The 21,162-nt window shown below is 39.8% G+C and overlaps 1 protein-coding gene across 1 annotated transcript; it reads right to left on the bottom strand.

The window, feature by feature from the left end:
- Positions 1–8,332: 8,332 nt before the first annotated feature.
- LOC124291235 lies at positions 8,333–16,849 on the bottom strand. Its single transcript, XM_046728179.1, is given in 8 exon segments — positions 8,333–8,378; positions 15,338–15,387; positions 15,389–15,510; positions 15,919–16,039; positions 16,042–16,166; positions 16,420–16,488; positions 16,528–16,606; positions 16,805–16,849. Coding segments are annotated over 8 exon segments (657 nt in total).
- Positions 16,850–21,162: the final 4,313 nt, after the last annotated feature.

The raw sequence follows: 21,162 nt of genomic DNA, 5'->3' as shown, positions 1-21,162 counted from the left end.
CTCAGGGCCCTCGCCCCCTCTACACGCAGTCCAGACAGCCTAGTCGAACCCACCAAGAACTTTCCGGAGAATATGTAGACTCCCCAACACTGCAGCCTTCTGCATTACCCAGAGTGTCTCCGAGTGGAGAACCCGGGCACTCTCCTGATCTGCGCCAAGAGATCAGGAGGTACCAAACCAAGGGCACCGAGAACAATGGGGAGCCTGACGACAGTGTACTTGGGATGCATGCGAGACATTTCAAAGGCGAGGTCCGCATATTTATCATGCTTTTCCTGAATCTTGCTAATCACATTGGTGTCAAAAGGGACAGAAAATTCAATGATATAAATACATTCATTGGCTTCATCAAAAAGGACCAGATCAGGTTTGTTGGCAGGAATTCTTCTCAGGCTGTACATGGGCCTATTCCGGAGAATTTTCCATGACGCCCTGGACATGTTCAGGGTCGTACCATGGATCGACCTCGGGAGTCAAAGCCACAGACATGGTGGAGACGGTAGTAAAAGCAACGAGCCATGCCATCATGTCGTTTAAGATATGCTGTTTGTGCCAAAGAAGGGCATCCACTGACAAGGTGTTGGACAGTCTCTGAAAATTCATTACAGAGTCGACATTTCATATTGATATTTTCTTTAAGAATCACATTTTGGCGATTACGAGTGGGAAGTGACTGGTCCTGAGCAGCAAAAATGCACACACGATGCAATGGCTTCTCAGAAAGCTTCTCCACAAAAGATCGACTCTGGGCAGACTTGGTGAAGGACTTCACCTGATAATATTACTATTATTTTGCCAATTAAGGTTAAATAGCGTTTTCTCCAGTTTCCTTATATTCTTTTAATATTATCTAGCTCTTTGCGTGTGTTAATCACCCATAGGTCTTCCAACTCTGCATTTAATGTGACTCCCAAAACATCCAAATTACCTTCTTCCAAGTCTAGTTGAAGGTTGTTACATAATTTTAGCTTACTCCCTGCCATAGAGCCTAGCCATACAGCCTTTGTTTTTTGATTATTCATTCTTAGTCCTGACATTTTGTAAAACGTGTCTGGAGTATTCATTGCTGCCTGTAAACTAGTTTCGGGCCCATCAAGAAACAATTCTGTATCATCAGCATATTGACCTATCTTATGTTCATTATCATGTAAAACAATACCGTTGATTTCTTTATTAGAGGATCGTCGCTGTTCGCAAAAACATCATGTTTTAAGTGATCAGCACATAGTGTCTTATATAATGACCAATCAGCCCTGGCGAAGTTCCTTCTCGATAAAGGAGGATCATCACCAGGGTTGATTGTTTTGAGAATGGTAGGAAAGTGATCACTCCCACATAGGTCATCATGCACCGTCAATTCAAATTCATTATACAAGATGGAGTCGGCGAGTGATAAATCCAGGGAAGAATATGTTCCCGTAGCTGGATGTAAATAAGTAGCTGAATCATCATTATAAATACATAAATTAATATCGGAATTGAATTCCTCAAGGATTTTACCTTTATTATAAGTATGAACACTTCCCCAAAGCGGATTGTGTCCGTTCAGATCGCCCATGATAATACATGGCTTTGGAAGTTGATCATAGAGATGTTGAAGACCCGACTGTCGAATATCAGAAGAAGGAGGGATATACAGGCTGCACAGCGTTAATGCAATATGCAGGGTTAGACGAACAGCTACAGTTTGAAGATTAGTATTAAGAGACACAGGGCTATGTATGATGCCATGTCGTACCAAAATAGAAGCACCACTAGTTGCTTTATCTCCTGGGGGAGAAAAGGAATGATAATCGCTGAACTGTCTTAAAGTAAAGTTGTCTGTGGGTTTAAGATATGTCTCCTGGAGACATATATCGTACGGCTGAAAATCTTGTATCAGCAATTGTATCTCATTAAAGTTATTTTTTTAAGCCTCTGCAATTTCATCGCATTAAAATAGACAAATGAGTCATGGCGGCTCAGTTGGTGATCTTACTCGTGAGTGTGAAGAGGATAGGCTCCTCAGCCTGTCCTGTGAGGACAGAGTAACTTCCATATCGAGAGGTCCAAATGAGTTCGCAAGAGGTACCTCTATAGTCAAGGAGCTTATGGGATTCCGTGAAAGTTTTTTGATGAAAGCAAATCATATATTCTTTTGTGTCTATATGTTAAAGGAGTTTAAAAAATGTTTGGTTCCAATCTGAATATTGATGCGAAAGCTATTTTTAGCTCAAAATCCAAGATGGCCGCCTAAATTTAACCGGGAACTGAAAAAGTTGCAAAAACTCGGAAGAAAACAATGGTTTAATATCAAATACCATGCATATTTGCTTACGGAATATATTTCTCATATGCTGTAAGTCACCAGATCTTTTTAGTTTTAAATTTACATAAAAGAGTTATTTTTAGCTCTAAAAGTTATAATGATGAATAAAAACACCATTTCTTCACAATGCATATATTTTGTATAGAACTAGTACAATATGAAAAAGGAATATACTTTTTTACCCTGTTTATCAAGTATAGAAGAGGTCTTTACATGGAACTGCGACCCAGAATATACTCTTCAAAAAAAAGAAATGGACAAGCCATTTTTAGAAGATTTTCTTGCATTAGTTTAAGAGCAACTATTTCATGTAATCCCAATGGTAAAAAAGGTGAAAATTCAAACGTCTGTAGACAAAGCCCTTACTGTTGTGTTTCTGTATACTTGAGTCCACAAGATGGTGTCAAAGTCAGTTCTTTGTATGGCCACCATTGGCAGCAATTACTGCTCGGCACCGTCTCGGCACAGACTGGATAAGTTGACGAAGTAGCTCTTATCACCGTAGGCGACTTCAATTTCCATTTTGACAACAAGGATAACCATGACACTAAATGAATACTAAATCTTCTTGAAGTCCACAACTGTGTACAGCTCGTATCTGAAGCAAGCCACAGAGAAGGACACACTCTGGACTGGATAGTTACCCGTGCTTCAGACGCGTGTGTCAGTTGTGTATCTGTATAGGATCTACAGCTCTCTGACCATTTCCATATCTTTGTGAGCTTGGACCTCTCAATACCCAGTCCAAATGTGAAGATTACTCGCTGTAGGAACATGCGCTCCCTGGATATGGATACTTTTAAAGACAATTTGCTAAACTCAGACCTTATACTTGAGCCACCATCTGATGCTGAGAGTTCTATCTGAGCTGCTATATAGAAAAACATGCACCAGTGAAGGACAGAGTCATACCAGTCACTAAAACCAGTCACTGCTTGGGACTTCACACCTGAAGTTCGACAAGCGAAAAAAGACAAGAGGAAAGCAGAACGCAGATGGAAAGCAATCTTTCCTGTAGATTCATCGCCAAATGTATATTTCAGCCAAAATCGACCAACAACGGTCATCTGACAAATCAACATCTCAATTCTAAGATTGAAGCCAAAGAGTCAAGTCCAAAGTTGCTGTTCGAACTTTTGTTCAGTATCTTGGGTAAACACTTTGAATCGACACTTGCGACATCTGATGACAATGAAGTAATAGCACAGACATTTTCGCATTATTTCTACAAAAAGATCCAAGAACATTCATGACAAGATTTTGTCTTCTGTGGCTGTGGATGAAGCTGATATTCCTCCAAAACTGTTTGATGGCATGCCTCTTTCACTGATATTTACCAACATTAGTGCTAATTATTAACTCTTCTACTTCATCTGGTTATGTCCCAAGTGTAATCAAGTCAGCTCTTGTTACGCCACATCTGAAGAAATCAAGCTTGATTAGGAGGATAAAAAAAACTACAGGCCTGTTTCAAAGTTAGCATTTATATCCAACTCATTGAACGTGCAGTCTCCAGTCGTCTCATGGGCCACCTTTCCTGGCATGACCTCTATGAGGTGTTCCTATCAGCCTGCAGAGCACAACACAGCACAGAGACGGCTCTGCTGAAGATCCTGAATGACCTACGATGTGGTAATGACACAGGACAAGTATAGCCCTGCTCACATTACTTGGCCTAAGCAGTGCCTTTGACACGATTGATCACCAGAGACTCCTCAAAAGACTTGATACAGAACTTGGATTCAGCTTTATCCTGGCTGGCATCTTATCTACAGGACAGGACTCAAACCGTTGTTGTTGGCGAGTCTGTGTCAACCGCATCTAGGCTTGAGTGCGGAGTCCCGTGCTTGGTACGATCATCATCACCCTCTACACTGTTGCACTTGGCTCTGTTGTAGCAAACCTTAATCTTGACCACTTCTGCGCAGATGACACGCAGCTGTGAGGTTCTTTCAACCAAACACAGAGTCAGCTAGAGCGTCTCTCTATCAGACATCAGACTGTTGCCAGAAGATATTCATAGAATCCCTATCTGTTAAATCCTCATTGTTGCTTGACTAAAGTTTCTTAATAGAGTTACTAGCATAATTTGTTTTCCAAGTGACAAAAATATTTTGTTGGTTTTCTCCTTCTTCATGCCAAAGCAGCTTATTTTTTCTTCTCATTTCTTCTTCTTCTACCTGCTCAAGCTCAGTTTTATGTTTTGATAGTTCACCTAGCAAATTGTCACTAATGTTTTGAAAATCTCTTCTTATAACTTCTTCAAGTGTCTTTATTCTAGATTCTAGTTCATCAGTTCTATTCTTTTTGCTGTTTTTTTCAGATATGTGGAATGGGATATACTCTTACCTTAGTTTCATTAGTAGGGTTTCTAGAAATAAGCTATCATCAATCCTAAGCTGTATTTCCCTGGACTATCATAATTGACTGGTTCAGATATTGTGTATTCATCAATGGTTTCTTTTAATGTATTCCTAACTAAGTTTCCATAATCTGGGTTAGGAAGCAAGGACTTATTAAACTTCCAATAAACACTCCCTCTTTCTTGGCTAATAGAGTTTGAAAAAAGATATATCAATAGTAGAATGATCAGATTTATATCCTGGTAAAATATTGGAATGCAAGGTTTGGTCACAAATACCTTGTGAAATAATAAAAGAATCTAATCAAGCTTGTTGCCTTGGATTTTTTTCCACCAAGTATCTTTCTTTTCATTTTTATTTAATTCTCTCCAAATATCAAAAAGGTTGTTATATTCAGGTAGTTCAATACCTCAATTATTTATGTGTTTATAATTCTCTCAATCTATTGATGGGTCTAATGCTAAGTTCCAATCACCAACAACGATAATGATTCATTTCCGAAACCATGAATATTTTCTAGTTTTTATAGAAATTTGGGTTATCTTCATTTATCTATTGAGATTAGTAAACGTAATTCTTCTATCTTCTACTGTTAGATCTGCGATGATATAATTTCCATTTTCATCGATAATTGTTCTATGGATAGTACAATCAATTTTCATTATTGAAAATATTGCGATGCCTCTTGCATTATATTTCTATATAGGGAGCAATTATACAATGCAGACCCCATTCATTTTTCACAGTATTCCCATTTTCAGGGGAAATATAAGAGTCGTGTAGACAAATACGTGAGTATTTATTTCTTGAAGTTCATAACTTCTTTCTTCTTGTTTTTGTCAGCTAAACCTGAATTTGATGAAATCATTTTAATTTTCTTAATTTTGGTCATTTCAAAAGGAGATTTTGTTATGAAACAATAAGGCTCTAAGCTAAGTTAGAAATATATACATGTACTGGTAAATGGCATGGTAGTTTGGAAATGAATGTACATTCTAAAATGTGGCATAATTAAGCATGAGAAGTGAGTAAAGTAAATGAAGTTTCTAACAAGCGAAACTGATGGAAACAGTTTTGATTTATATAATATATAAAGGAATGTAAAAACAAAGATATAGATGACGTTTTCCTCTTTCCTTCCAAAACCAGTCATTGGTAAAAGTAATCAGAGACCAAAAGTGAAATTCCATATCCAATATACCAACAAATACAACAATATATGGGACGAAATGTCATAGCGTGTACGAAAAGCTCCATAGGTCATTTGCCATGAGTGCCTCTCGAGTACTGTTCAGACTGAGGTGGTCACATAGCAGCTAGAATACATGTTAATGAAGTCTTGTTTGTAACTAAAAGCAAATGGTTACTCACGCGTCACACACACAGCACTAGTCTGCAGTCCCAAAGCAAAACATCCCAAAGCCAGTTGCGCAGTGAATAAGAACTATTTATATATAGCACAGCACGTGTTCCTGCCTGTGCAAATGTTATTTAAGAGTTAAGAGGCATATTCTGAATATATTAGTCAGAGTTATGAGGCATATCGGAGGTAGATCTATCCGTTGTGTACTCGTAGTTCATTCACTGATCGTCCGATAACTCTTCAAGTATATTCACGACCATTCTCTTCCCACAGAGGTTACTTGTCATTTCTTCCTACTAACCTCTGTTCTAATACGGCCCTTTCATGGTGCGAGTGTTCAGGATTCGTGATTGGTTGCAATCAGATTTAGTTGTGCAATCAGCGACGTTGTTTCAAAAGTGATCATTCGCAAGGCCTCGGTTATTTCCGTATGCTTCGGGAAAACTAGAACCTCTCTCCCTGCGCGATGCGCAAACGTTTCTTATAGACAGAACTCAGTCATGTAAATGGCGGAACAATGGCGCCTCCATCGCCCTCGCTGACAACGGCTAGGCTAGCCATTAAATGGCTTGTGTGTCACGTCAACACAAGTTCCTGGCAGAGGAGGGATATTTGTGACCCAACATTTGCTTGTATTAGTCAAGTTGATGTAACACGTGTTCTGATTGGACAGAAAGAAGGGAGATAATTCGTGTTGCGATTTTTTGCCGCTAGGGATTTTACGAGAACCGGGAAATATGACCGTATTAGAACAGAGGTTCGTAGGAAGATATGGCAAGTAACCTCTGTGGGAAGAGAATGATTCACGACCAAAGGCGATTGAACTGAAATGAAGGTAACAAAAAGAAACAGGTGTTTTCACCGAGAAATGTTACACACATAGTTTGAAACCGTTATGTTACGAGACTAGGTACTGACACTGATATCCTCGTCTATTTCAACGATCCTCCGGCGATCCTGAGGGGTTTTCCTTATCCGCAGAGCGAGATCAACTCCTTTCTCCAAGATCCTGGTCTGTACCTTGTGGTTTCTCCTGAGCTGGAAAGCGGGGTTCGCAAGTTTATCCCTCTTTTCTTTAGGGGGACCGGGAGATCAGGACGAATACTGATTTTTCTTTTCTTGAGAGAGGCCCATCCCTTGATGGGAGCGTGGAAGACAGCTTGTCTGTCTCCTGCTCTAACAAATTTGATAACAATTGGTTTAGGCATATCTGCTTTAGAGTTGGCAGGATCAGTACCCATGCGGGGTAACCGATGTATACATCCAAGTCTTTCACACCAAGTGAAGAACACTTCCCTAGCAGCACTCTCCGGGTCCTTATCATCGGGGATGTCATAAAGCAACAGGTTACTACATCTCGAACGTCAGGAACTTCAATTCAGATGGTTTCTTCGTGTCTGACATGTCCTGCTTTAACTTCTCAATTTCTTTTCTGTTTGTTTCAATTTGCTCCGCGCTGAGCGACATAGGCGGAAGTATTAGTTTTAGTGTTTAGTTTTAGCTCTGTAATCTCAATACTCATTGCGTTAGTACTTCTCACAATTGTTTGTGTATGCGTTGTGAGGGACTCCTGCATGAGACTCTTGAGTACGGTCCTGTCCATGTCGGCAGGGGGACTAATGGCGGACGACGGCATGTTGACTGAGTCGGAAGGTCTCTCGGAGCTTGTACGAGCTCTTGTCTGTATATACTATTCCATATTTGAAGATGCAGAACGTTGCGAGACTTCTGTACCGTGTTTGGACTTATTTCCTTTCTTCGCGGACATTTTGTTTAAATATTTGACTTGGTTTGGAGAGAGCGATCTACTCGTGAAGACAGCGCCACCTCACCTGGTCATGGCATACTGACATCGACCCTACCATTCCATGTTTTATCCCCTTAATGTCGACCACCAGGCAGGGCAACAAGAACCAACTTTACATGTTTTGGCTTGCCTTGGACAGGGATTGAACAACTCCGCTGTTCCGGCAGACGCTGTTCACACAAGGCTAATCCTTAAATACTATCTGTGAGTCACTTTTAGTAACAGAAGTCAAGCATGTGCTGCAAAAACTCCTTGTGGAAGAGTGACTGGGTTTGCTTTTACGCCGCTTTTAGCAATATTCTATCAATAACACGGCAGGGGACTCCAGAAATGGGTTTCACACGTTGTACCCATGCGGGGAATTGAACCCAGGTCCTCAGCGTGACGAGCGAACGTTTTAACCACTAGACTACCCCACCGCCCTCCTTGTGGAAGATGACAGTATTGGTTTGAATGAAAGCCACAAAACCCTTCCCCTATTTCATGACTCACTACGCAACAGTGAGGTTACCAGCGTATCCAACCTCACCACGGCACCTGTCACAAACACAAAGGCAAGTCATTTGTTCACCTGATAAAACATGGAATCATGTGATGCAATTCAAGATGTTGCATCAAACATCATTGTCAATGATGTGTCAAAATACCTCCTTTACGTCAAAAAAATATCAAACTTTGAATGACACAAAAGCAACCTTACTCAAATGCTGTACTGAATGAAATGTGTATGTATTTATAGTCATTCTTTTAAAAGACGTCTAGATAAGCAGCAAGTGCAGAACGCCCGCCAATGTTCTGTATATAAGGCCAACTTGTTTTTTTTTAAAACCTGTATATTATTATTCAAACTATTGGAAGTGTTCTTACAGATTTGGGCAAGTCTAGACCGAATCAACAAGGGTCTTCCTTAATACACTGATGAAAAACAACACATATGAAAAGTTTTAGAAACAAATCAGTCGGAAACACGTACATTTCTAGTGATTATGACGTCAATGAATTGTTGATTGATCGATTGTAGAGTTCTGTCACTTCATTCCATTGTATGGCAAGTTGTTTTCTTACAAGGGAGATACCGATTCCAGAAACGTTTCATCTCTCTTCTGGTCCCCCGTGGCACTGATCTGAGTCAATATGTTAACCAAACTGTCACTGTTTGGAAATGGACAGAACAAATAAGAATGTGTGAGATAACGGCGACGTCAGCGTGGCATCAGCGTTAACGCAACTATGACACATGTCTGCAGCGGGATATAATTATCTTCGCATATTTATTACACCGTGATTTCCATATACCTCAAACTAAGGTATCCAATATGACATATTGTAATTTAAAGAATGATCCCAGCGACACGACTATTGACAAATGATTAAATAACTTCCAAACCAGTGTCAAATCAGACACCACCCTCTAGCTAAAGTATAAGACTGACTGACTGACTGAGTTTGGTTTTACGCCGCTTTCAGCAATATTCCAGCAACATCACGGCGGGGGACACCAGAAATGGGCTTCACACATTGTGCCCATGTGGGGATTCGAACCCGTGTCTTCGGCGTGACGAGCCAACGCTGTAACCACTAGGCTACCCCACCGCCCCATAAAGTATAAGAGCATAACCGAACTGTGGTTGGTGCAAGATGGCATAGAGGTTGATAAGTCTGGACGTTCACCAAGAGTATGTGTCAAATGGCGTAACGAAGGTTATAACGGGATATCAGTAAAAGAATCGTATCAAGAAGAGCGAAAAGAACCACTTTTTAATGTTTCTGCAGGAGAGACGGTTCTCTTCTGTAGCCACTACTTCTAACCACGCCTCGAGTCTGTGATGGAGAAAGCTTACTATCTGTTGTCTTCCTACATTGCTATGAAAGGAGGTGAATTTAGGTATTTTTCGCGAAGACGTTTTCCTTCGGCACATTCACTTTGTCAGCGTTTAATTCATGTTTTGGGTGTAAAAGCCGAGGAAACAATTTAAGTAAAATTGAAAATGTTTTTCTCTACATTTTACTCGGTTGATATCATTTGTTCAGATTAACCTGGCCCTCTCTTGAGGTAAATATATCAGGTCATAACCACTTGAGTGTGAAAGGCAAAATACTGATGACAATTATATGAATACACCACTAAAAATCAGTGATGATTCGAGGTGCACATTCCACTTTTGTCTTAAGACAAAATCCCATTTTGTGTTTTCGTATTTTCCAAAAAAACCAAAGGGAAGTAACTCTTACCCTTTAGCCCTAGAAAGCGTACTCGCTTAAAAAGAATGTCACAACATAGAGGTTATAAGTTGATTTGACTTGAGTTGGGTTATACGTGGCATCGGCATTATCTCAGCCATATAGCGACGAGACTAAGTCTGCATATATGGACATTTTATGTACTAAGCTTAAATGAGTTGGAGGTTTTCAGAAACATATTTATTCATTACATTAGTATTTACAAATAGAAAAAAGTCACAGAACACAATTATAAACAACCAATCCGTCATTCACATTGCATAGTTACAATTTAGAGGCTACAAAACGGTAACTATCTCAATTTATGAAAGTGTCAGTTTATATATGCTAAGCTAATTTCAAGACAAGTAATTTCATGTTAATTTCCTGCTATTTTATGTACATTGTGCAATTATTTATCGTACTTTTCTGTTGTCATTGCAGTCAATCACTCTCACTCTCTCACGCGCACAAGCGCGGCACACTGTCATACAATTGTAAAATGCAAGAAATAGAACAATCCAAAGTTTTTAAGGAAGATTGTCGTCCTCTTATTATTGAAAAGTCTAAGATTCGACTCTAGAAACCCATACCTTATTGAACTGGCGTGTGGCAACGCGTCCTCCTCAACGTCATCGGGCCAGACATCATCATCGTGACAATGAGTACATGTGTAGGTCCTTGCCAGGAAAGATATACCATTCGCTGCTGACAACACGACACCATGCATTACCTATTTCGCGAACACCTGGTGTCACCACGGATGTTTTCTCATGTTCCCAAGCTGTATTATGACAATGAAATTGAAAAACGGGACTTAAGATCTGTTCACTGAGCTTCAGAAGTGGGAACTGTCATCTTGCATCTCCTCACCAAGCCTTCATCAGCGCTAGTTTCTCTGTACGCTACAAGCTGATGTGTCTGGGAATGTTAAATAATTAGTTTCAACAAAATACAGCATGTCTTTGCTACAGACAAATATCAATGATTCAACCGAACTGGATTTTACATGAATGGATCTCGCCAAACATTGAAAATTGAACATCTTGAAAATTAAAATCAACAGTGTTGCAGTAAATACACAGAAACAGAAATTCAACTCTTGCTAAGGTGCTATAAACATTACGCATCTATTTATGTATAATAAGTGAGCATAAAGACTCCGTGAACTACAGTTAAACACTCCTTGAATTAAAGTTAAACACTGCTTGAGTTAATAGTCCATGGGCTGATATAGGTGACCATCCCCCTCCCCTTGGGGAATTTTGAAGACTATATTTTTTTGAAAGCTTATCATATGTACATTCAAATTCCAGGTGTTTGCAGGCTGGGTGCGGGGGATTTTTCCCGCAGTGACCCCCCAAAGGGGGTCAGGGTGGGACAAATTTGGGAAAATTAGTTTTTGCTTTTTTCACAAAATACATTCTAATAACTGCTTTCTATCAGGAACTATAAAAATATTTAAGGTTTATTGATTAGTTACAGGTACAGGAAGACATTTACTTTGAAATATGCATTGCGTCTAAGGGAAAAATTAGAATTTACAGGTGTTTTTCTACACTTTCTAGTGGGCAATTGTTTTAAGAAGGTATTCTTGTTTCAATAGCTCTAAAAAATTCAAAATTAATGTTACAGCTATTCTTAAAGCATGAACAGACTTTGAGATGGTTTATTGTAGTCTGGGTGCTGGGGATTTTTCATGCCCTGACCCCACAAGAGGGGGGCCAGTTGTAAAAATTTGGAAAAATTAGGTTTTTTCCTTTTTTTCACAAAATACATTCTTATAACTGCCCTTTATCAGGAACAATGAAAATATCTAACATTTATTATTTAGTTAGAGGCACAAGAAGACTTTAAATTTGAAAAATGCATTGTGTCTAAGGGGGAAATCAGACTTGAATGCTGTTTTTCTACACTGTCTATAGCTAGTTGGCAGTTGGTTAAAGAACGTATTATTTCTTCAATTGTTCTAAAATGATCAAAATTAGTGTTACAGCTATACTTAAAGCATGGTGGTTTATTCTCACTTTGGCTTTTTATAACATTGAGTTACCATTATTTTTCTTTATGTACCTTTATGCCGAATCATCATAGATTGTGTCCACAAGACTCTCAATCTCAACTTCGTTTGAATCCTCTATTCTACTCAAATCTAAGTTCTTGCTGGATATTATGTCAGTCAACTCTTGTGGAAGGATGTTGCCTATGGTCCATTGACATTTCAGAGCATTTACTCCCCCTTTCAGCCACCCTGTTTTTTGTTGATGACCACGGATGGCGAATCAGTATCTGTCACTCTAGAGGATGCTTTGTGAATGCTTTCTTCACAGGAAAAAGCTGAAACTAGAATCATTCTTCACGTTTTGCATGTTGATGCCCAGCATCCTTCTGCTGCACAAGTTGTGATATGATCAGATGATACAGATGTGTTGATTCTGCTTCTGAAGGTTGTTCAAAAGGTGAAACCTTCTGTTCTATTTGACAAAGGCACTGGTGACAAACGAAGACTTCTGGATGTACAAAGTATCATCAATCTGAAAGGGTCCACTCTGTGCAATGTCCAGCCAGCCCTTCATGCATTACAGGACGCGATACGATCAGTGCCTTTGTCAAACGCGGCAAAGTTCTCCCCATTGAGCTTCTCGAATCTCACCCTGAATTTGTGAATGCTTTTTCCAAGATAGGGCTTTCTGAAGATAGCTACTGACTTGTTGAGGTCTTTGGACTCCTTTGTCTGTCATATGTATGGTCAAGTCACACACAATGTAAATGAGGCTCGCTACCAAATCTTCATGAAGAAGTTAAAACCCAAGGGAGGACAGACTATGACAAGCTATGATGATGTAGACATGAGACTCTTTCCACCTTGCAGAGACTCCCTACACATGCACATGCAGCGTGCGATCACCAGGCCTTCATCTTGGTCAATGCTTGGCTATGGGTGGATGACAGGGGGAGCAAATGCTCCGAAATATCAATGGACCATAGGCAACATCCTTCCCTAAATGTTGAATAGTGGATTCAGACGAAGTTGAGATTGAGAGTCTTGTGGACACAATCTATGATGATTCGGCATTCTTGTCATTTTACACGATAATGTTTGGAATTTTAAACTTATTTCATAATATTATCTGAATGCTAATGTTATACACTGATGTACGAAGTCATTAAAAAGAATTATGCATTTTCTGCAGTCACTTGTGAATTGAACTAAATGAAGGTTCATCTGATTAATGAGTATCGAGGAAATTATGTTCATCTATAAATTAGACGCAGCTTCATGTTTTTCAAGACATCTTTCCGGAATATGCCTCTGTGAAGGCGTTCAGATAGTGACGATATTGCACAGTTTTATTCATGAGATTCCTGTCAACAGTAAGGGCGAATAATAGATCGATTTTATTCAGCAGTGTTGGCCCTTGGGCCTATAGTACAATTACAGTTTGAATACGTTCACGTGGTGCTAGTAACATCTTAAGTTTCTATTGGCATTGAATGCATATTTCAGATAAAAGCTAATGGTATTATTGTCACAACATCTATATTGTTTGCTGTTAAAAGATTTGGCAATGTGTGTTCATACATTACAATTGACAGACTTGGCAAATAATTAATAAATGATATTGATAGCATCTTAATGACTTGGCCATACAGTCATGACAATTTAAGGAGTGAAAAGTGAGCGATAGGTCTTGTGGGAATTCAAAGATTCATTAAGACTGTAGCCGTCTAAGCGTAACGTGTAATATTTGTAAATATTCTATCCACTGAAAACATGCTTCTACTATTAATATTACATGTATTTTCATGGATTCATCATATTTTATCTATAGCTGTGCTAGAGTTTCTCATTAAAATGTCATCTCTGTTGTCGGAATTGAAGTAAGTCCCACACAGAGCTGGGATCATATGTCTTTGAAATATATATGCAAACGTCTGGAACCTTGTGTTCCAATACATTCCAATACTGCGCTGCGACATTCGCATGCCTATGATAAACTATAGAGTTGGTCTCAACCATTGACTGGATTACATTCTCATCGTCAGCAGAGAAATTCGACTTCTCTTTTTCCTTGGGGTGCAGGCGACCTTTCGCGAATCCATTTTTGGTAATCCGGAAATAAACAGAAAACGGAATTGTGGGATATCTGAAAGCTAACCAGTGACGTTAACCACACTATTAAACTTTGACGGCCACGTTAGCTAACGGCATGCCTAACCATGTTTTGAACAACGCATATTTAACGTTCGGTTACCTAACGGCCGGTTAAGGATTTAACCGGCCGTTAGGAGTTAACCGGCGGTTAAGATAACCGAGTATTGAACAACCGGGCCCAAGTCTGCACATTTAAAATGTTTATGTGCCTCGTTTTTTAACATGTGAGAACGTCGAGTGTCGCTATAAACTGTTTTATCGAACCCTTAATTATTACAGTACTCAACGACACAAGAGGAAGACGTCGACAGCAGTACTGGTTCTCAGTTTTTCCTTTCACGGACGGCTAAGATTGTTGGAGCCGGGTTCGTCTTACTTTGATTTATTGATCTTCGTACACTCAAAGTTTACATGTACACAATATATCTCCCGTATACAAGTACAAGCATAGCGTTTTTTGCATGATGATCATTTACGCTTACATACATAGGGCACGTTAGAATATAATATATTGGTCGAGGTTTGCATGCAATGAATATCATTGCGGAAGGCCTGTGCGCCAACTGTGCACAAGATAAGGATATATTGGATGATTTACTTTTAACTTTATCTAGCTTTATGTTTTTAAGTTATGTACATCTGTATCCGCATCAAGTAAACGTATACAAGAAAACTTTGTACCCTTAAGATAAATTTGTCGCATTCTGATTCGTCAATAGCCAAAGCATACGAAACCATTAAGACGGATTTGCCAGGGTGTACGAACCGTACGTCCCGTCAAATCTGTCACGTGACGCACAACACTGGTTGTACAAATGACCTTGACCTTAGATGGAATGTGACTGCCAAACGGCTGATCGCTTCGAAATTTTAGAGTTACATCGTTGGCAGGTTCTGCAAGTGTCTGTTGCCACAGCAAATCGCCCAGCAGGCACATCAACGTTGTTTCAACGTTGAGAATAGGTTGGTCCTCAACGTTGAAATTAGATTGAAAATAGGTTGTATATCACAGCTTCCATCAAGAACACTACATGGCAATTAGTGGCTTCTGTAATGTATTTATTGTAGAAATACTAAGTGAATATTATGAAATATTGTATGGGTTCTCTGCATATCTCACCTTGTCATCATTGCAGCATAAAAGTAGTTGGTGTTCTTAGGCGCACAAGTGATTTACCACACTGTGGAAAACCCCCAATGCATAAGTCTGATACACTGGAGACAGGTTTGGCAAATCTCTCACAAGGTAACAACTGCTGACAACCTCCATGAAAGCTTTGTATGGTTTACAACCTGTAAAAACAAAATTGCTACTTCATTCATGTTATCATGGTTAATGGCATGTGTACCTTTATAGTATTGTAACACTCACTGTAAATTATTGCATGACTGTGTGTATAACCGATGAATTGGTCACATATGAAATGATGTTAATGTTCAGGGCTCGATTTAGTGCTTTGTTCCTTACACTGGTGCTAACCAATATTACAAAGTGCAACCTAGTCTAAATTTGTGAGGGGGTAAACTTCTAAATAAAACATCTAAATAATTCAATAGCATATTTCACTAATAACATACTGTAATGAAAGCAATGGAATTTGGCTGGTGCAACCTTTTATCTTAGGTTGCACCTGGTGCAAGTAGGTTAACAACTCTTAAATCGAGCCCTGATGTTAAAGTATATTTTTAAAAAAACCTAACCTTCTTTCAACCATAGTCTTTCCTCAGTCTGTGGTCCATGCTCGCACTGCTTGAACTTGGGTGAGTGTCCTTCGTGTTTGTCTGCAACATGATTTGTCACTGACAACCATTTATCCACTTTTTTATATCTGGTTCATCTTTACATGATGCTGCTACCCAGTACATATGGTTTGTCGTCGACTTGATCCAAGGACGGATTGCAGCACATCCACTTTTTTTGGTTGCTGCTTCCAGTTTCTTCCCAACTGCTGGCATCAATTGGAATATGTAATTTAGTGGTAGACAACAGTTTTCATATCCAAACAGTCCACAGCACATTTCACATATTTACATTGGTTTATGTAAAATACTAGTAGCTAATCCAATTTTATCAGTTGTATTTTATATGTTAACCATATGATCACAAGATAATTTTATGAATGCCGGCAAATAGTAATTGATGTATATCAAGAATCTGTATCATAAACAGATTAACACAAAATATATTATGTGTATCCTTACCTTTGGTTACATGCCAAACATCAAAGTAATGTTTCTTGTCTTTATGCTCTTCTCTCATGTATTTCTTCACTGAGACATGGCGATCTGTGATGACTTACTTAATGGAACACTCTTTCTGTTCAAGAAATGACAATCCTCGCTTAAGTCCCTCAAGTTCCATGTGATGTGAATTCTTCACATCATTGCTCTATAATGAAAACGAGAACATAGCAATCACTGAATTGTCTGCTCCAGATTTGATTTGTTATAGGCTGCAGTTATATACAGCCGGAATAGTGCTGCAAGCAGCATCAAGCACAACATCTCATGTCAATATTGCTACCTTTTATACACATCTTTATGGCATGTGCAGCAGGGCATTGGTGTCTCACTTATTCTCACTCACCTGGACAAGCTGTATATCCAAAATTCTTCTGTCTCGAAGATCCATCAAGGTGTATGTGCCCTACTTCGCACAATGCCCTGGTGTGTCACATCTCCCATCACCTCCCAAAACAAGTGGAGTCCCACCAACACGCTCCAACAAGCTGGACTGATGTTCAGGCCAAACTTTTAGACAAGATGGTACTGTATAGCATCGCTGTATGTTGATGATGAAAGTACCCATGCTAAAAATTGGCATTTTCATGAACTTGAACATTCTCAATACTTGGGTGGCACATCCCCCACTCAAAAGAATACTGCTGGCACACAGAAGATTGCCCCAAGCATTGACTGACTGTTCCATCTTGTAGTGTGCCCCTTCAAGCATTCTGTCTCCACAGTTATCATAACGCCTTGATGTTGCATCAGTTTCACTTGACAAGTCATGCCACAAAATGAACTTTAACCTGACTGATGTGAGCAATACTGGAATAGTTTGGCAAGTGAGGTTTCAGAGACAAGAAACTGTCTTTCAGTCTGGGGATTTGCTGACAAGTAGAGAAATGGTTCAGTTTCGTCATCAGTATCTGTATCACAGTCTGCACTTTCATCCAACCCCGAGTATTCAGAAGGCATGTATTCCTCGTCACTTGTGAGAAATGTGTCCTCACAAGCATCAATATCCTCCACTGCTAGAATGGGGACACTGCACACCTCATGCTGTTTAGATGAAACTTGTGATAAAGGTTCACATTTAGATGAAAATAGCTTTAGTGGTGGCAATGATACAAGATCACATTGAATTTCTTTGGAAATGGTAGTGACTGGCTTGCACTGGCAAGAACTTGTAACTAGAATCCTCCGTGTACGTTGTGATGTAACTTGTTGCTGTGAAATAGTCTGGGTTTTCAGGTTGACAAAACGCGAACTAATGTTCAAAATGGTGGAAACACTGACAGACTCATTTGTTCATGTGGAATTTTGTCCATGAAACTTTTCATGTTCCTTTACCTTATCTAATTCATAAGGCTCATTCCTGTCTCCATCAAAGGCTTTGGGTGGATTTGTTTCAGTGGTTTGTTCATCATTGAAGATATCCCTCAGGATCTGCGAAATATAGACAAATAAAACTAAAAATGTTCATGAAAATCACAGCTAACCTATTACTTCAATAGATCATAACTTTCAATACTAACGCAAGTCTGATGCCGACACGAGTAATATGGAAAAATGGAAAACAACGAATGAAACAGGTACTTCACCCATATTTAAAGATAATTTCTTTTCCGGGTACACTGCAATAATTGGGTCCACAAACCGGAACGAACGTTATAGAAAAAACATTTGCCAGTTCAAGGGAAGCCACTTACTGATTTCAATAACAGTTTCATATATTTGATTACACCTCGTCCGTTTGTCGTTTACTGAATGCTCCTCGTGTAACACTTGGCGGCAAACCATCCGCGAAACCTTTTGTGCTGAATCTCGTGGGCACTGCGTCCTTCTTCAGTCTAGCTTTTGGATTTTCATATCCCAATTGTGCAAGGCGAAATGGGTCTCTTTCGTATGCATCCGACTCGAAATGATCGGAACACAGTACTGCATTCTTGCTAGGATTCCAGTTTTTGTCCCCACGTTCACACTTATGGATCCAAACCTTTCTCCTGTCCAAATCTGTCCTTTCACTAGGAAAACGGAAGAAATGCTGGTTCTTTCCATTGTTCGATGATTTCGTGCATCCCCAGGCAACGCAATACACCATAGTACCATTAACTAAAACGACAGAAACAACAAGATTTGTACCACTGTAGCTCTTGGTCTTTGGCAAGATGGCAGACTCTAGGCACATCTGACGTCACGAACGGAAAGGTCACGTGAGTCCCAGCGAAATATGCATAATGGCCGAAGCTCAGTTAACATAAAACTGTTTTCGCGATTAAAACATAAATATTCATATTTTTGAAGTGAAAAAATTGGGTATGTGTTTCTGATGACTTTATCTTTCACCCAGCAAATTATTGCAATTCTCTCGTATTCTCCTTTAACTTATCCGTGACTCGTACATGTATATTATATCTCACTTCTTGTGTTTCCGTATCAATCACACGTTTTATATCAGTTACACATGCCTTACATCCTGTTTCTTGTGTGCTTCCGTATCAGTCACACGTGTCTTATATACCATCTTGTGGTTCCGTATCAGTCACACGTGTCTTATATACCATCTTGTGGTTCCGTATCAGTCACACGTGTCTTATATACCATATTGTGGTTCCGTATCAGTCCCACGTGTCTTATATACTATCTTGTGGTTCCGTATCAGTCACACGTTTCTTACATATCATCTTGTGGTTCCATATCAGTCACACGTGTCTTATATACTATCTTGTGGTTCCGTATCAGTCACACGTGTCTTATATACCATGTTGTGGTTCCGTATCAGTCCCACGTGTCTTATATACCATCTTGTGGTTCCGTATCAGTCACACGTGTCTTATATAACATCTTGTTGTTCCGTATCAGTCACACGTGTCTTATATACTATGTTGTGGTTCTGTATCAGTCACACGTGTCTTATATACCATCTTGTGTGTTAAGTTATATGTCATGTCTGGAGATGTCCTAGGAAGACTCAGATAACATGAAACTGTGGTGGGAGACGAACACTTTACTCCATGTTGGGTTTGGCCTACATAGACGCACGTGCCCATGGACCAGTCATTGTATACAGACTCGTAGGGAGTAATCATTACGCAACATCTCCCTTTCTTTAGAAAAGTAAAGATAGCAATTAACACACTATCCCAGCAAACAATTTAACAAATGCTAAACAAGTTAAAATGAACAAAATTAAAGTCTATCTCTCTTTCTTGAGAAATTAAAAGTCTTTGCTGATAAGCAGGACCACACGTCATATCTTCCTCCTTTTTTTTTTTTTTTTTTTAAGGCACAAAGTCCCAGTATCGGGGTGGTGGTCTGACCACCCTGCCTCTCCTCGTTCTGATCTCATGACCAGGTGCTGTGCCATGAACAGAACTGTCCATGATCCTAGGAGTGTTCACAGGAGTGTTCACATCAAAGTCTACAGGAGTTTTCAAAATTTTCACAGGAGTGTTGCCAGGAGAGTTCACAGTTGACTGAAACTCTTTCATTGACCTTTCATCCATTCTCTGCTCGTCCAAATCCAGTTCGACATCTTTAGTCTCAGGGGCAGCCTCTTGAGATGTTCTTAGATGGCGTCTAGTTCTCCGAAGAGATCTTTCATCTTCTGTACGTATGTCATACGATCGTACATCCACTTGCTGTTCTACGACAGCTTTCTTCCATTTCTTTTTGTCACGACTGAATGGCTTCACCCGAACTACATCTCCATCTCTCAGTTCTGAAAGTTCAGCTGCACCGCGATTGTAGTAGTAAACTTGTTTGGACCTCTTGCTGGAAAGTGAGGCAGGGACGTTTTCAATAGTTTTCGGCTGCAGCAATCGACTTGACGTTGGTAGTTTTGTTCTCATTCTGCGCCCAAACAACCTTTGAACTGGCGAGCTGCCTACCCCGTCAGTCGGCACATTTCTTAAGTCCAATAGGGCCAGAAAGGGGTCTGACTGTGCATGCTGAGACTTACTCATAAGTCTCTTGACGATCTTCACAGCACTCTCCACTTTCCCATTCGACTGTGGGTACCTGGGTGATGAAGTGATATGATCAAACTCATACTCTGTTGCAAATGTATGAAAAGCTTCAGAATTAAAGGGAGGTCCATTGTCTGACACAATCTGATTGGGAAGTCCATGCCTCGCCAAATGGGATTTCAACTTTTTAATGATTTCAGGTGCCCTTTTATCATGCAGTCTGTCAACCTCAAAATAGTCCGAGTAGTAGTCAACAGTGATCAAAAAATCTTTTTGATCAAACTCAAAAAGATCACACCCTAGTTTCTCCCATGGATGACTAGGTATTTCATGACTGACCAATGGCTCCCGTCTTTGATCCTGTTGCAGCGTATTGCAAGTATCACACTTGCTGATGAAATCTGTGAGGTCAGCGGCCATATTGGGCCAATACACAGACTCTCTGGCTCTTCTGATACAGCCTTGTATCCCCAAGTGACTGTAGTGAATTCTTCCAATGATGCCAGGGCGGATACTGACTGGCACAACAACACGTTCACCCTTGAACACTATGCCGTTTTGAACAGAGAGCTCATCACGAAAGGGGGGAAAAAAACTGGTACACCATGGCACATCATCTGACGACGTTGGCCAGCCGTCCTGAATCAGATCCTTCAGTATCGTCATTGATTTGTCTTCCACAGTTGCTTTTTGTAACTGGTCAATTCGTTCCTCAGATATTGGCACATACTCAACCATGTTGATGGATTCA

The sequence above is a fragment of the Haliotis rubra genome, unplaced genomic scaffold (genome assembly GCF_003918875.1).
Source record: "Haliotis rubra isolate DU_JTF1 unplaced genomic scaffold, ASM391887v1 Scf487, whole genome shotgun sequence".
Classification (NCBI taxonomy): domain Eukaryota; kingdom Metazoa; phylum Mollusca; class Gastropoda; order Lepetellida; family Haliotidae; genus Haliotis; species Haliotis rubra.
This window is presented reverse-complemented; position numbering and strand designations above follow the sequence as displayed.